At 51.1% G+C, this 16,266-nt stretch overlaps 1 protein-coding gene across 2 annotated transcripts; it reads left to right on the top strand.

The window, feature by feature from the left end:
* Positions 1 to 10,303: 10,303 nt before the first annotated feature.
* Rflnb (refilin B) lies at positions 10,304 to 16,266 on the top strand. 2 transcript variants are annotated; one of them, XM_032913826.1, is made up of 4 exons: positions 10,304 to 10,677; positions 12,975 to 13,084; positions 13,527 to 13,701; positions 15,675 to 15,719. In XM_032913826.1, the coding sequence occupies exons 1-4, from the start codon at positions 10,468 to 10,470 to the stop codon at positions 15,702 to 15,704; spliced, it is 525 nt and encodes a 174-aa protein (XP_032769717.1). In that variant the 5' UTR covers positions 10,304 to 10,467; the 3' UTR covers positions 15,705 to 15,719. The 2 variants fall into 2 exon arrangements, with proteins under 2 accessions (XP_032769717.1, XP_032769716.1); XM_032913825.1 differs by lacking the exon at positions 13,527 to 13,701 and having other exon boundaries at positions 10,306 to 10,677; positions 15,675 to 16,266.

The following is a 16,266-nucleotide window of genomic DNA, read 5'->3' as shown; positions in this document are numbered from 1 at the left end:
ATCTTAGGGGTTGGGGATTTAGCTCAGTGGTAGAGCGCTTGCCTAGCAAGGGTAAGGCCCTGGGTTCAGTCCCCAGCTCCGGGGAAAAAAAAAAAAAAAAAAAAGTAAATCTTAAAAAAACAAAAAAACAGCAAAAACTCTCTCCTAACCTGCCCTAGCAACAAAACAACAGACTCATCAGCCTTCCCGTGACACCTTTGAGATATACACTGTGTTTGTATAGTTTTAATGTTTAGTTTTTTAGGAATTAAAAAAAAATCCAATTTTAAAGAAAAGTTCAGGGATGGGAAGATAGCTTGATTGGAAGAATGCTGGCCTAGCATGCATAAAGCCCCAAGTTTGATCCCCATTACTACATAAACCGGGTAAGGCAGCACACAGGTTTTTGGGGGATGGGAGTGGGTTGGTTTTATGTGTATCCATATAAGTCTGTGTGGATAGTATAGTGCAGGTGGCCACAGAAGGCAGACAAGGGCACCAGATCCCCTGGAGCTGGAGTTACAGGCAGCTATGAGCCACCCAGTGTGGGTGGTAGGAACTGAACTCTGGTCCTCTGCAAGAGCAGCGTATGCTCCTAACCACTGAGCCGTCTGTCTCTTGGGGCCCTGATGGCATACACTGAAATCCCAGCACTTGGGAAGTAGGGGAAAAGTATCAGAAGTTCCCAGTCAACGGTCAGCCTCAAAGTTAGTTCAAGCAAGGTAGAGTGAGATACATAAGATTCTGAGTGTTGTGGGGAAAAGACAGAGAGAAAAAGAAGAAAAACTAGAATCAGAGCCTTGTGGGGGTTCCCTCATGCCATCTCCACATGAATCTGGGAGCTCCTGACCCTTGTTTCTTTGACCTTGGCGGGTAGCAGATTTGGCAATTGCCTTGCAGGAAGTAGTTCCATTCTTTAAAAGTACCCCACCCATTCAACAAAAGCACCTGAACTATTGCCCAGTTTCTATTCAGATAACCTTGGAGGCCACCTCCCCCCACTAAAGAAAGATACTCAGGAAAGCTCTGTGCACCCACTCTGCACAGCAGTCAGTTCCAAGAACAACGGTCAGTGTTCCATTGCGGTGAAGAGACACCATGACCATGGCAACCCTTATAAAGGAAAGCATTGTGCTCGCTTCGGCAGCACATATACTAAAATTGGAACGATACAGGAAAGCATTTAATTGGGGCTGGCTCACAGTTTCAGGTTCAGTCCATCATCATCACAGCAGGAAGCATGGTGGAACACAGGCAGACACAGTGCTGGAGAAGGAGCTGAGAGCTTTGTGTCTGGATGCAAAGGCAGCAGGAAGTCACTGGGCCTGGCTTGAGCATTTGAAATCCCAAAGCCCACACCCATTGAGGAACTTCCTCCTACAAGGCCACTCCCATTCCAACAAGGCCACGCCTCCTAATCCCTGTCAAGTAGTGCCACTCTCAAATGACCAAGCATCAAATATATGATCTTATGGAGGCCATTCCCATTCAAACACAGTCATGTAAGGGGAATGCAGGTAAGGAGCTGGAAGAAAGCAAATCCCTAAAGCTCCGGAACTTTTATATCCAAGGTCTTAAGTGTACAACATTTTCCAGCTTTTGGGGGGAACTTGAAGCATAGGCATGAATATGTACCCTGTAACCCTGGGAAATCAGTGGGTGAAGATGGGGGCTACTGCCTCAAGACAGCCCTTCCCTCCCCCTACAGCCTAGGGTTGAGGGGATCAGTAGCTGGGCACTTGCTACCCCACAGCAGTAAGTCCCCCCTTCCCTCCATCCAGGGGGGAGTTCTGAACTGGAGCATCAGAGTTCAGTACTTTAGTACTTCGGGGATTTTGGTCAAAGTCCCTCATTTTGCAGAAAGCTTACTAGCTGAGACCCAGGTCAGATCAGGCTGTCTCTGCTCTAAGCTACCTCCATATTGTGTAAAACTGGTTTGTCAGCCTGTGCCTTGCCTGGAGTGACTCCGTTTTGAAGGTGGAAGATGACTCTGCACCTAGACTTGTGAACAGCAGCAAGCATTCGGTGCCATCCACCCGCACAGACTGATAAGTGACTTCTTCCCAGTAGGATGAAGGGCACCACTCTATACATGTATCGGGGTAAGTTGAGACTGTGGGATCATATGCATATAATGTTATTAGCAGAGCCATGCCCTGAGGAGTCATGGGAAAAAAGCCAATTCCTCTTCTGGGCCACATCAAGAGGAAGATGCCTGACATTTTGACGGTGAGCTCTCCCCCCACGTCATGTGATCACCTAATGTGTGAACCAAGTAAGGGATAGGCAGAGAACCCCTGGCTCTCCCAGGACTTCAGCACTTCTGAGACCTCAGCCACTCAACTTGCTATCTGTCCAGACAGCTGTCTGGACCCGCCATCTGTCTGTGCTCTCGATCTGGTCCTGCTCTTTCACCTCCACAGCCATACTTGATTCTGCAGCTCCACTCAGACCTGCGAGTAGAACTGCCCACAGCAGCAGCTCCCATGCCTCCCCTCACCTGCTGCTGTTTTATCCAGACTGAGGCCTTAGGCCGCCAGAGCTTCATTTTTATTCATTTCTAAATTTATGTGAGGGATATTTTATTATACTTCATTCATTCACCTTTGTTGTGAGTGTGTGGGTGTGAGTGTGAGTGTGGAGGTGTGAGTGTGAGTGTGTGGGTGTGAGTGTGGGGTGTGAGTGTGTGAGTGTGGGGGTGTGAGTGTGAGTGTGTGGGTGTGGGGGTGTGTGTGAGTGTGTGGGTGTGAGTGTGGGGTGTGAGGTGTGGGGGTGGGGGAGGGGGTATGTGAGGTGGGGGTGTGGGTGTGGGGTGTGTGGGGTGTGGAGTGTGGGGTGTGAGGTGGGGGTGTGAATGTTTGAGTGTGGGTGGGGGGGAGTGTGGGGGTGTGGGTGTGGGGGTGTGTGGTGTGGTGTGGGTGTGGGTGTGTGGGGTGTGTGTGTGTGTGGGGGGGTTTGTGAGCGTGTGGGGGGTGGTGGTGTGTGGTGTGGGGGTGAGTGGGGGTTTTGGGTGTGGGTGTGGGGTGTGGGGTGTGGGTGTGAGTGTGGGTGTGGGGTGGTGTGTGGGTGTGGGGGTGGAGGTGTGGGGTGTGAGGGTGGGGTGTGGTGTGTGGTGTGGGGTGTGGGGTGTGGTGTGGGTGTGGAGTGGGTGGGGGTGGGTGTGGGTGGTGTGGGTGGGTGGGGGGTGGGTGGGGGTTGTGGTTGGTGGGGTGGGGGGTTGTTGTTGGGTGGGGGTGTGTGTGGGTGGGGGTGTGTGTGTGTGTGGGGGTGTGGGTGTGGGGGGGGTGGGGGGGGGGGGGGGGGTGTGGGTGGGGGAGTGTGGGGGTGTGAGTGGGAGTGTGTGGGTGTGTGTGGGTGTGAGTGTGGGGGTGTGTTCCTGCCATAATACATGTGTGAAGGTGAGAGCACAATTTTCAGGAATCAGCTCTCTGTGCCCACCTTGTGGGACCTGTGGATCACACTCTAGTTACCAGGTTTAACATCGGGCATCTTTACCTGCTGACCCATCTCTCTGGCTCCTGTTTTGATTTTGAGGTTTATCCAGATAACCTTGATCTTTCTTTTTTTTTTTTTTTTTTTTAATTTTTTTTTTCGGAGCTGGGTACTGAACCCAGGGCCTGCGCTTGCTAGGCAAGTGCTCTACCACTGAGCTAAATCCCCAACCCCAACCTTGATCTTTCTATATCACCCAGGCAGGCTTCAAGTTCCCAATCCTCCTGCCTCAGCCTATCATGTAGCTGGAATTCAGAGGCAGGCAGATCTGTGGTGGTTAAAAGCTAGCCTGGTCTACATAGTGAGTTCCAGGCCAGCCAGGGCTACATAGTGAGACCCTGTCTCAAAATTTAAAAAAAATGGGGGGGGGAATGGGGGAAGCTTCAGCTGGTAAAATGCTTTTCTCCCAACATGAGAAACAGAATTAGGATCCCCAAGCACCTATACAAAAGGCCAGGGCGATAGAGGCGCGCCTGTAACCCTACCTCTCAGGAGGCAGAAAAGAGAATCTTGAGAGCAAGGTAACCCTGCTTCAGGAAATATGGAGAAATCCAGGAACACATCTGGCCACCACACACATGCAGAAAGTAAAATAAAATAAAAATTTAAAAAAGGCATTGCCTGGCTGTCTCTTGCTTCTGCAAGGTGGTTTTGCTGAGCGCTCCCTTTGACAGTGTGTGGGTACCTACGTCTCCACATCCTCCCTCCGCATGGCCACGATGTTTTTTCCGGCATCGTGGGCTGGAGGATGTAATTGCAGCTGTAGCTGTAGAAAGCCAGGAGCCAGAAGTTCCCCCTTTCATCTCAATTGCACAAGACCAAATGTGACCCAACCTAGGCCGCATCTCGCAAGAGAGTCAGCTCTGTTGCATAAAAGACCCAGGCCCTTCTGCTTGGGGCTTCTTTGGTTCAGCCATGAAATCAAGGGCCATGCTTTCTTTTTCTCTCCCCCGAGAAAGGGTCACATGCAGCCCCTCTGGCCACAGACTTGAGATGCAGCCAGGGTGACCTTAAAAATCTAATCCTCCTGCTTCCACCTTCCCAGTGTGGGGATTACGGGTACACACTTCCATGCCCAGATTCACACAGTGCTGGGGATCAAATCCAGGGCTTCATTCTTGCTAAACAAACAAAACTACCCACTGAGCTACATGCCCAGCCCAGTGCTCTTCCTTTCCACATATCGTGTGGTGAGGTGATAAATAAGAAAGTGAAGTCGTTCTTTTTCCTCTTTCTGGTCACCTCTCCTCATCTCCACAGCATCGTAGGTCCAAATGATAAGAGCTGAGCACTTAGAATCTCGCAATTCTGTAGCAGTGATGAAGGTCTTGAAAGCCTGGCTCTGGGCTGGAGAGATGACTCAGGGGTTAAGAGCACTGACTGCTCTTCCAGAGGTCCTGAGTTCAATTCCCAGCAACCACGTGTTGGCTCACAGCCATCTGTAATGGGATCTGATGCCCTCTTCTGGTGTGTCTGGGGACAGCTGCAGTGTACTCATATACATAAAAATAAATAAATAATATTAAAAAGAAAGAAAGAAAGCCTGACTCTCCATGCAACAGGGCTAGAGTGCTGTTTTGATTGATCTTGTTTTGCTTCTGACTCCAAAGTGCTTTTCAGTTTTAAACACCACAGTCCTGGAGGACTTTAAACTCCAGTTCCAAGGGAGCTGACACCCTCTTCTGTTCCCCCAGGATACCAGGCAAGTATGTAGTGTATATACATACAAGAAAAATGCATAAAATAAATCTTAAAAATGTTAAATTAATCAATAAATGTAGGCATGATAGGACACACCTAAAATCCCGGTGCTTAGCAGCTGGAGACAGGAGAATCAGGAGTTCAGTTTAAGGTCATCCTCAGCTATGTGAAAATAAACAGAAAGTTTATAATAAAGAAAAGCATACTCAGCGAGGTCTACTGGGTTGGAGGTGCCAGGCCAGAAGACGGTGTCTGATTGCGTAGGACTGGAGTCACAGAGGGTTGTGAGCCGCCATGTGGGTGCTAGGAATGGAACCCAGGACCTCTGGAAGAGCAGCCAATGATTTAAACCCTGAGCCATCTCTCTGCCCCAAGCAACCGTCATAAGAAGAGCAGCTGGCTGTCCCTAAAGGCTTCCATTCTCTATTCTGTCTCAGGCAGCCATGCAGTGCTGGTTCCTCTGTGGTCCCAAAGCACCTTGGAGACCTTTGAAGCTGCCTTTACTGTCTGGCCCCGCAGACCAGCTGTTTGTTCTCAGGGACAGTGAAGCATGTCCTTCTATCATGCCTGCCAGCCAAGGCACCAAGAGTCCGATCATCTGCCGCTTAACCATGGCTGTCTTCCCAGCTTGCAAGCCCTTGTGCAGTCTGAATCTGCCGGATACAGTCAGAAGTACAAACACACTGAGGTAGGCTCAGGGAGCCCACATGCCCCAGCCCTTTGCAAAATCATTCAAGGACTTACACACCAGCCACACTTGGTCTCTAGGCTAATGTTGTCTGGGTAGCTCCCAGTTAAGAGGTTGGAAAAGGGGCCCACTGGTCCTTCAAGCTTGCTTAGCTCTGACATTGTCAGACAAGCACTGTGTATTCCTCTGGCTCTGTGCTACCCTGTGAATCCCGTTGGCTCATGGTCATTAGACCACCCCCAGCCTCAGCAGCAGAGCCCTCACTCCTGTGAGTTGGGTTGGGGTTCTAACCATTACAGCATGCTTTTTTTTTTTTTTTGAGACAGGATCTCACTCAATAGCCTAAGCCAAGCCTCAGGTCTCCTGTGTGCTAGGATTATAGGTGTGTACCACAGCACCTGGTTCCTGGCTAAAGCACGGCTTTTCTTTTTCATTCGGCCCTGTTCCCTGAAAACAAAATTTAAAAACAAAACAACAACAAAATCCAACAAGGTCTCATGTAGCTCAGACTGGCCTCAAGCTCTCTAGGTAGTTAAGGATGTCGTCCTTCAATTATATATATATATATATATATATGTATGTATATGTGTGTGTGTATGTATATGTATATGTGTGTATGTATGTATATGTATATATACATATATAATAATATGTATATTTATATATGCACATATAATATATATGTATGTATACATATATATACATATATAATATATACATATATATATTCATGTGCATTTATGTCTGCCTGCATGATGTACATCTGTGTGAGGCTGTTGGATTGGATCCTCTGGAACTGGAGATATAGAAAGTTGTGAACTGCCCTGTGTTTCCTGGGAATTGAACCCTGTCCTTGGGAAGAGCAGCCAGTGTCCTTAACTACTGAGTCATCTCTCCAGCCAGACCTTCAGTTCTTGAATTTGAGATCTCTGTCTCCATCTCCTAGGTGCTGGCCTGCACCACCTACCCCTCCTTTCTTTGATAAATATGGTGGATCTCTTTCAACATCCTTTAAAAATAAGGACTTTAATCTTCGGATACATAGAGGACAAAAGTGAGCTCTATTTTTTAAGGCGTTTGGTTGACATGAATACAAATGAAGGAAAGAAAAGATCAGATTGGAGAGTGAGGTGAATCCCCTCCATTACTGAGCAGAGAATAACTCTGAATCCTGGAGGCTGGAGACCCTAAGGTGCCACCGACATGGAAACAGGCCAGCAGACAGCCAAGAGTGTTTCAGTCCATTGGCTGGCTTTGCTGAAGACAAGCCAGTTCACAGACATGAGCAGCAGCCATAAGGGGTCTTGCTTTGCCCTTGTCTGACTTAATTCCCATCTGAGCATCAGTTTACTAAGTGCAAAAAGAAAAAAGAGAAAAACAAACCCTACAAAAAATGCAGGGTTGGCACCCATTGTTGGGCAGCCTTTGTTCCTGAGGGATGCTGGGAAAGGCCACAGGCTGGAAGCCAAGTTCTGTGAGGACACGGTGTCTCTGTGATCTAGGCCCCTAGGGGTGATGACCCTTTTCTGAAAGGACAGCATTTAGATGAGGCCAATCTCTATATAGACCCCACGGTCTCTCTGGATCTTGCTTGTTTTGTCTAACTTATCTCCTGGTTCTACAGCTAGCCCAGCTGTTCCTCAAACGAAAGCTCTCCAAAACTGGGCCAGGATAGGTTAGGGGAGAATCAGGTACCTCTTTCCTTCCCCTGCTGGCTTTAGTTTTTCTTTATTTTAAAACAAGGTCTTGGTATGTAGCCCTGACTGGACTGGAATTCCCCCCAAGTTTTAATTAGGATATTCTGAGCAACATCCTGGGGGAAACATCTGGAATCTGATATAAAATGGTAAAGAGTTTGTGGAGCAAGGCTCTCCGAAAGTCTAGGAAGTGCACTGTTTGAAGCTCGGTGTGGTGACTCACACCATCGTCCTAGTACTTGGGATTGGTGGGCTGAAGCAGGAGAACTGTCTAACTGTCTAGAATTTCAGGCCAGAAACTTTGTTGTTGTTGTTGTTGTTGTTGTTGTTGTTGTTGTTGTTTTTGAGACAGGCTTCTCTGTGTAGTCATGGCTGTCCTGGAACTAGCTCTGTACACCGGGCTAGCCTTGAACTCATAGAGAGCTGCCTGCCTCTGCCTCCCAGGCATTGGGATTAAAGGTGTGTGCCAACAGATCATTTTAGGTCTAAGCTCACTGCTCAAGGCTGCAAGGATAAAGCCCATCTCTAGGATCTGAGCTGCAAAGTTCACACACACAGTCACATCGGAAATCCCCTTCCAGGGACTCCCAAGTCAGTTGGTTTGGTTCTTTTTCATCCCAAGAGCACTTCTGTTTCCCAACTAGGAATGCCAGGGTCCCAGACAAGGTCTGGCCAGATACTATTATTGGCAGGAGATTTATGGATGATTCTGGGGGTTCTACATTGGACAGAGGGTCACCACCTTGACCTCTGCATCATGAACAGGTCCTGTGCTTGAGTCTCCTTCAAGCCCTTCTGACTTCTGCTGACATCGGTGTTAAACAGATAAGGAAGGAAGGAGGGAGGTTGGGAGGGAGGGAAGGAAGGAAGGACTGGTGGGTTGCTCAACTTATGCTTTGAGAGTTGCTTGGTAGGTCCCCAGAGGCAGGAGGATGCCCTGTTTGGTCTGTGATGGAAAGAGTAGGGAGAAGTTCTTGGTGGTCAGGTCGAACTCAAATAGGTTGTTAATCAGCTACTCCTTGTGTCCAGTTTGATGACTGCTACTCCTGGATTTCAGAAGCTTCTCTGGCATCCAGGGCCAGCTGCTTACTGATCACCAGTGACAGTGAGGAAGTGTGCCCAAAACGTGTCCTCTTGGATTCTCTCGAACTCTCTAAGGCTGACAGCTTCATACTCTATGGCTTATGCTGGCCACTTTGACGTCTCCATGGGTCTTCTGCCAGGATGCAGATCAGTATTCAGGATAGTGCTCAGAGGGTGGCTCCTCAGGCTCTGGAGTCAGCAAGTCCCAAAGCAGGCACCTCCCAAACTGCCCCCCACTGCAATCTGCACTGAGGTGGGGTGTGGTTGTCCTGGCCCAGCATCTGAGTTTTCTTTGTCTCAGCCTCCAGCTCTTCCGGCCCCCTGAAGCAGGAAGCTCCTTGGAGCAACTGCTGCCTTCCAGTCTGACCAGCCCACCTTTCACACCCTCAGAAAGCACAGAGGTTTCTCCTCTGCTGTGAGGGGTCCAGTTCTGCTAAGGTGTGCAGATGTTGGGATCATGTGACACCACAGAATGTCCTTGCATTAGAAACTTGTCCGGTACCATACACTGTGGACTTTGTAGCCTATTCCCACTGGCCCTGAATGAATGAACAACCTCCCAGTACAGCCTCCCACAGAATGTCTCCTCTGTAGAAGGGATGATCCTGGCTTTCTGTTCCTAGCAACGTCCTTCTACCCATCATGTGATTAAAGGCAAGTCCTTCTCTCTCTGTATTCGAAAGGGATGGGTAGAGAGAAAGGAGGACTGAATTTTGCTTGGGGCAGATCTAGTCACTTCGAATGTATATTTTTAACAAATCTGCCCCAAGCAGGACAATGTTGTCTTTGCAAAGCTATGGACTGGACTGCAAAGGTGAGCGGAGAAGTCTTCTGGTGAGGCACATGGCACTTGGTGTTGACCCTTGGACATCTCCATGAGAGAAAAAAAAAAAGCATTGAATTTGGGCACACCCCCAACCCAACTAGCTCCCACGGAAGACGGAAGGTCCACAGTCTGTCTGTTGTTGGGTTCGGGTTTGTTTTGTTTTTGGAAGGGATCCCCTCTGATGGAACAGAGGGACAGTTCCTGTGAGTGAATAAACTGTGGCCTCCGTTAGGGGAATCTTGACCCCTAAGAGAGCTGCTATGCTTGCTGATCTCTCTCTGAGATCTAAGCCTGTGACACCCTCAGAACTTCCCTGCCTGGCCTGGCCACAGCATGTTCAGCTGAGCCCAGGGCCAGGGAGTGATAGACGCCCCCGGGAGTCCGGAGGAGTAGGCCCTCTCTCCTCCGGGGCAGACGTGAGAGCCAGAGCAGGCCCTGCTGAGCCAACAGGCGGCTGGAGCCATACGAAGCGCATTAAGTATTAATAATTTCCAGTTGTTTGCTCGTCCTCTCCCCCCCACCCCTCCCTGCCGGCCTCTGCAGACTGAGACTTGGTTTTAGCTCTGGGCTGCCAGATCTAGAGATATTAGCACCTCCCGGGGGCCGGGGGACAGTGCAAGGGGAAAGGATCGCCGGGGACCACAGGGACAGAGTGCGGGGCCCGACGAAGCCTCGCAGCCTTGCCAGTGGGCGACTCGGCCTGCGGGGGGCGGGGGGCGTCGCGGGAAGATCGGCGCCCGGACGAGCTGGGCGGCGCGCGGCGGGAGCGCAGCGGCCCCTGGCGCTTGGCCTCTCCGCGGTCACCGTGGCTGGGCCAGCCCCCGAGGCGGGGCGGAGGGCGGGACCTCGAGCGAGCGCGGCCGCCGGCGACACCCGGACAACGCGCCGGCGGCGGGGCAAGGAGGGCAGCCCGGAGGGCAGCGGCCCCGGCCCGCGTGTGCGGCCCTCTCTTGCACTCCAACACCGCGCGGGCTGTGCCGGGCCCCGCCACACGTGCAGCTATGGTGGGCCGACTGAGTCTGCAGGATGTCCCGGAGCTCGTGGACACGAAGAAAAAAGGAGACGGCGTCCTGGACAGCCCGGACTCGGGGCTGCCCCCAAGCCCTAGCCCCAGCCACTGGGGGCTCGCAGCGGCGACGGGCGGCGGTGGGGAGCGCGCTCCGGTCGCAGGGACGCTGGAGCCCGATGCGACGGTGACCTCCGTAGTCCCGGTGAGTTGCCTCGTGCGCGGACTTCTCCCTGTCCCGGCCCACCCGCAGCCCTCCCCGAGGACTCCCCAGCTCTCGCTGTCGGTGCGGCCACCCGCCCGTCGAGACGGCGTGGCCATCGCCGGGAGCCGGGGCGGGAGCGTAGCGAGAGAGCCTGGCCAGCTGGAGCCAGTGGCTGGAAAATTGTCATCGCCTGGGAGGCGCGGGAGCCCCGGGAGAGGCGAGCCGCGGTCTCCTCCCTTCGAGGTGGCGGCCCCCGAGGCTGCCAGGCTGCGGCTCGACCACATTCCTGCTGGGGCGGGCTGGGTGGGGCTCCCGGGACACGGACAGGGATCCCGGCCCTCCCCACCCGGGGGCCCACACCCGGAGGCTTTGCTCCCAAAGCGGCCTCCCTTTGCCCGGACCTGGGAGAGGGGTGTGCTCTGGGTTCCTGGCGCAAGGTGGACCAGCCTTTGGGGGAACCTTCTGAGTAGTCACACGAGCCTTCAGGGTCTGGTAGGTCCCTTTCCCAGCCAGTGTTCCGCACTTAATGAGATCAGCGGTCTCCAGGTGGCCAGGGCTTTGAAAGTATTAATCCTTTTCCTTCTTTTACTCTAAACTCTTTGCAAGAAAAATTTCCAAGTCTGTTTTGCCTTGGGATTTATTCAGGTGGTGGTGTTCAGAGCAGACAGAGAGAGGCCACATCCTGCCTACAGTAGAAGCTCAACGTAGGACTGAGGGATGGCTGTGGCTGTGCCCTCCCTTGGGGCCATCAGCCGCAGTGTTATGCTTAAGGTGCACGGTGGAGCTTTGCTAGTGTGGGGCCTTCTTGACCCACTGACCCTGTCCCAGCAAAGCATCTCTTACTTCCACTCCAAAATGAAGCTTGCTTCAGCTTGGCCTTTCAGTCTCTCTCATCTTTCCTGCTCTGACCCCAGATCAGACGCTCACTAGTGCTTCTGACCTGCATTCCTCCACCTGACACGAACCTTGACCCTCATCTTTCCCATCCAAGTCCTGGAGCCTCCTCCACACTGCGCTATGCGGCCTCCTGTGGGAGCTTTCTCAGTCTTGTTCCAGAGCCTGTGACTTGGTGTCCAGCCTCAGTGTCCCCTGTGCGTCTAGCTTCACACTGCTGCTGGCCCAGTAGCACACCGACTCCCTCCTACACCTGGATGCCCAGGGAATGTCTGTCTGGGGAGGAGGGATGGAGGCACAAAGGCAGGACAGGGGAAAGCAGGGTGGACACCTGGCAGGAAGCTGTCTTGGGACTGTGAGAGAACTCTATGGCCACACCTCATGCACTCCCTCTGTCTACTGACTTTAGTTTGAACTGTATCCCCTCCCCCAACGGGGTCTCCCTAAACTCCATCCTACCCCTGGAACGGCACCCCAGCTCCCCATTGTGCTTTTGGCTTTTGCATCTTCTCCTGGTAACACAGTAAAGATCTCAGAGCCACCCTCCTAGAAACATTTGCCTCCTCTGTCCTGGGGGCGGGACTGCCACTTCCACACCCTGGCACAAATGTAGTTCCTGCTCTTAAATTAAGCAAAGAAAATGACAGCTCTCAGAGAACCGAGAGCACAAAGGACTGCAAGGTCCCTCCACACTGTGTTTATCTCTGCCCTGGAGCACAGGCGGGGACCAGAGAGGGTCACCTGAGTTTGCCAGATGAGTCGAGGCTGCACTCCACACACTGAGCTTTCTGACTAGTGGAAGCCCTCAAGGAGCGAAGGCGTCTCTGGGCTCACTGTTAACAGTTGTGGGGGACCTCTGTCGTGGATGGCTGCCACTCTGTCGACTCCAGAGGCAAAGGAGGTTGGGAAGCGAGGTGTGGGTCTTTACGAAGCTTTTCATCTAACTATTGCTGGGACAATTACACGGGACAGGGGAGGGCTCTACAAAACTGAGGGTTCTGAAGAGTTGAGTTGTGGGGCTTTCTCGCCACAGATGTGGACATGATCTGGTCAGCTTCCTCTTCTGCCTTTCACAAACCTTCAGTGATGGGAAGGGGGGCACCCCTTCCTCAGCATGCAGATAAGGTCATGTGACACAACTCTACCGAGCACAGAGCACATTTAGGATGGACGGTGCCTACTGTGCACATGAATGCACAGTGCCTACTGTGCACATGAGTGCAATGCCCGTCACTGAGAAGTAGGGAGGGGTGCAGGGCTGATCTGGGATTTGAACCCTGACCTTCGGGTCCCCTGTCTAATGCTCTTTCCAAGCCATGGACCAGCCCTATGTAGGGCCCGATTGTGGTCACCACGAGGCGGGTCATTCATAGCTCTATCCCTTCTCTTCTCTCTCCTGGAAGAACCCAGCATCTCTGAGCCACTCACTGGCTGCCATCTGCTCACCACGACTCTGTCCCCTGTCCTTCGGCGAAGGAGTCGAGTTTGACCCCCTACCACCAAAGGAAATAAAGTGAGTATACTGACCTGTTACTATTTCTTAAAACGTTAAAAAAAAAAAATCCAAGTATAGCTGCTCGTTGGTTTTAAAAGGCTAATTATGAAAATGCACTGAAGACTATTAATAGTTTGACTTATTTTCTTATACTCTAACTAGTTAAATATATAGGAACTCCATGTATTTGCATAGCCAGTTAAAGTTTGGGATGGGATCTTGCAGTGTCTGGTTAGCTGGCCTAGCATTCACTATGTACCTCAGGCCGACTTCGAGCTAAGGATGCGATTTCTTTCTCGGCCTCCTGAGTGTTGGGATTACAGGTGTACAGCACTACACCCGATGTAGATTCTTTTTAAGTGAGATCTTGTGATTAAAGTTCTGCTGTGTGCTTTGCGCATTTCATATCCCATGCCACGAGGAGCTAAAGGTTCTGTGGAATATTAATTCTTCTTTCTAGAAGCCACGCATCCCTCTATCCCACCCCATCCCATCAAGGTGTTATGATCCTGTCTCTTGTGGTGACCCTGGGCAAGTCCTCTGGGAATGATCTCACCCAGGATTATCAGGGGCAGAGAGTCATGGAGACATTCCAGCAAAGAGCTGTCTTTTTAGGGGAAGGAATTTTACTTTTGGTGAGTGGGGATTTTGTAGCCGCAGTTTCAGTTACGGGAACACAAAGGGGCCTTTGATAAGGAACAGAGGGAGGTTCAGCCATTTAGAGGTGAGCAGGTTAGGCTTTTATTCCCCTGGAGCTTGTATTTCTGACAAAACTGGGACATGACTTTGTGACATTCGCTCCCATCAGTCTCGTGACTCCGGGGAGGAGAGAAACAAAGCTGGTTCACACACATGTGATGCTTGTAGGGATGCTGATACCTGTGAAGCTGTAATATCAATGTGTCCAAGTCATCACTGCGATGCTTTCAGAACACATTAGCCCCCTCAGTCGTGAACGGTGGTGTATACCTGCAGTCCCAGCCAGCACTCGGGAGGTTCAGGCAGGAGCACGAGGACCTCTAGGTTAGGCTGGCCTACTTTGCAAGACCTTGTTCTAAAATAATAAAATGTTGATGATGACAAAGACAACCACAACAACGACGGTGATGATGATGACAATGACGACGATGACGATGACGACACAACTGTGGGATGCAAATGGCATTAGGGTTGGGGTTGTAGTTGGTTTTCAGTGACAGGTCTCTGGGTCTCCCAGAGTTGGGAGCTTCCCAAACCATAGTTGAGGTAGGCCGAGCACTGAGACCGTGGTTATAGCCAAACGTCTAGAAGCAGCACTTAGCAGGTCTGGAATTCTTTCTCCTCTCATTCAAGAGCTGGCTGGTCATGGAGCCCCACACAGCAGCCGACTCCACCTCGTTCTGTGATCGATACAGCTCTGCTTAGAATAGATCTATTCAGAGAACAGTGATGTCACCACATGGTGTCTCAGCTCGGTTTCTGTTGCTGTGTGTGCACCACGACCAAAAGTAATTTGTGGCAAGAGGGTTTATTCCAGCTCACATCGTGAAGTCAAGGCAGGAAAGGAACCTAGAGGCAGGGACCATGAAGGACCGCTGCTCACGGACTTGCCCCTCCATGCTTGCTCAATTTGCTTTCTACACACCCTGGGACCAATCAGGGATGGCACCGCCCACAGTGGGCTGCACCCTTCCACATTAATCATCGAATCAAGACAATGCTCTGCACAATTGCCCATGAACTAAACTGATAGGGCCATTTTCTCAGTTGAAGTTCCTGCTTCTCAGATGACTCTAGCTTGTATCAAGCCATCAAAAACAAAACATGTAACCAATGCACTTGAACATGTTGACATGCAACTGCACATATTAAGAAGCTGCTAAGTCGGGGCTGGGGATTTCGCTTAGGGGTAGAGCCCTTCCCTAGAAAGCGCAAGGCCGTGGGTTCGGTCCCCAGCTCCGAAAAAAAGAACCAAAAAAAAAAAAAAAAAAAAGAAGCTGCTAAGTCACTGGACGATGTCATCTTATAGGACCACTGTCATATATGTAGCCAGTCATTGACCAAAATGTCTTTGTGCTGTGTGTGATTTAATTACCCCAACAGTGCCAGCTGCGAGTAGGCATTTCGCCTTCTGTTGCCAGGCACCTTTTACAGAGGCGTAGGCAAGTTAGGTCGGGATTCAGTCGCTGTGGAACTGGTGAGCTCATGGTAAACTTTGGAAGCCTGTGTGCTGCTTTTAAGACCCAGCTAAGGCCTATGGAGTTAGTTTGGGGTTAGAGTTCCTGCTTAGCACTCAAACCCATGGGCTCTATCAAATCTGTCTGTCACTCCATCCATCCATCCATCCATCCATCCATCCATCCATCCCATCTATCACTCAGGGATGCTATGACCCTCTTCTCTGCATCTTGCTTTCTTCTTCCAGGGTCTATGGGAAGATCCAGTTAGGTCCCGTGACAAAAGTGATTGGAGTCTATGCCTCTCAAAACAGACTCCCATAGACTCTGCTGCTTCTCCCTGTTGCAGCCAAGGTCAATGTTTGCACCCCAGGAGAGATGAGAGGTCACACTTGGGACCTCAAGCTCTTAACTCCGAGGATGGCGTCATGCTGGCTTGTGTCTCCCCACAGGTATACCTCCTCAGTCAAGTACGACTCTGAGCGGCATTTCATCGATGATGTGCAGATGCCCCTGGGCCTGGTGGTGGCTTCCTGCAGCCAGACAGTCACCTGTATCCCCAATTGCACTTGGCGAAACTATAAGGCCGAAGTGCGCTTCGAGCCTCGCCACAAGCCTGCGCGCTTCCTCAGCACCACCATCGTCTACCCCAAGTACCCCAAGACCGTCTACACCACCACTCTGGATTACAACTGCCACAAGAAACTGAGGAGGTTTCTATCCAGTGTGGAACTGGAGGCCACGGAGTTCCTGGGTAGCGATGGGCTGTCGGATGAATGCTGACTCAGCTAGCTTGAGGTCGGACCGGCTGTTCATACACTGCCCTGGTCCCCAGACCACCCTGGACAAGCTGGGTAGCATTGCTGTTGCACATTGCCCCAGCCCCAGGGGAGTCTAACCTGAGATACCTCTAAGCCTAGCCAGGGAAGATGTATAAAAAAAAAAAAAAAAAAAAAATCACTCCATCTTATAATAATAGAGAAATTCAGCTTTGTTTGAACTTTTTTCCAGATAATTTTTAAAAAAGAAGTGTGTGTGTGTGTG

This window comes from Rattus rattus, chromosome 9, assembly GCF_011064425.1.
Source record: "Rattus rattus isolate New Zealand chromosome 9, Rrattus_CSIRO_v1, whole genome shotgun sequence".
Lineage (NCBI taxonomy): Eukaryota > Metazoa > Chordata > Mammalia > Rodentia > Muridae > Rattus > Rattus rattus.
Note: the sequence above shows the minus strand (reverse complement) of the source record. Positions and strands in the feature narration are given on the sequence as shown.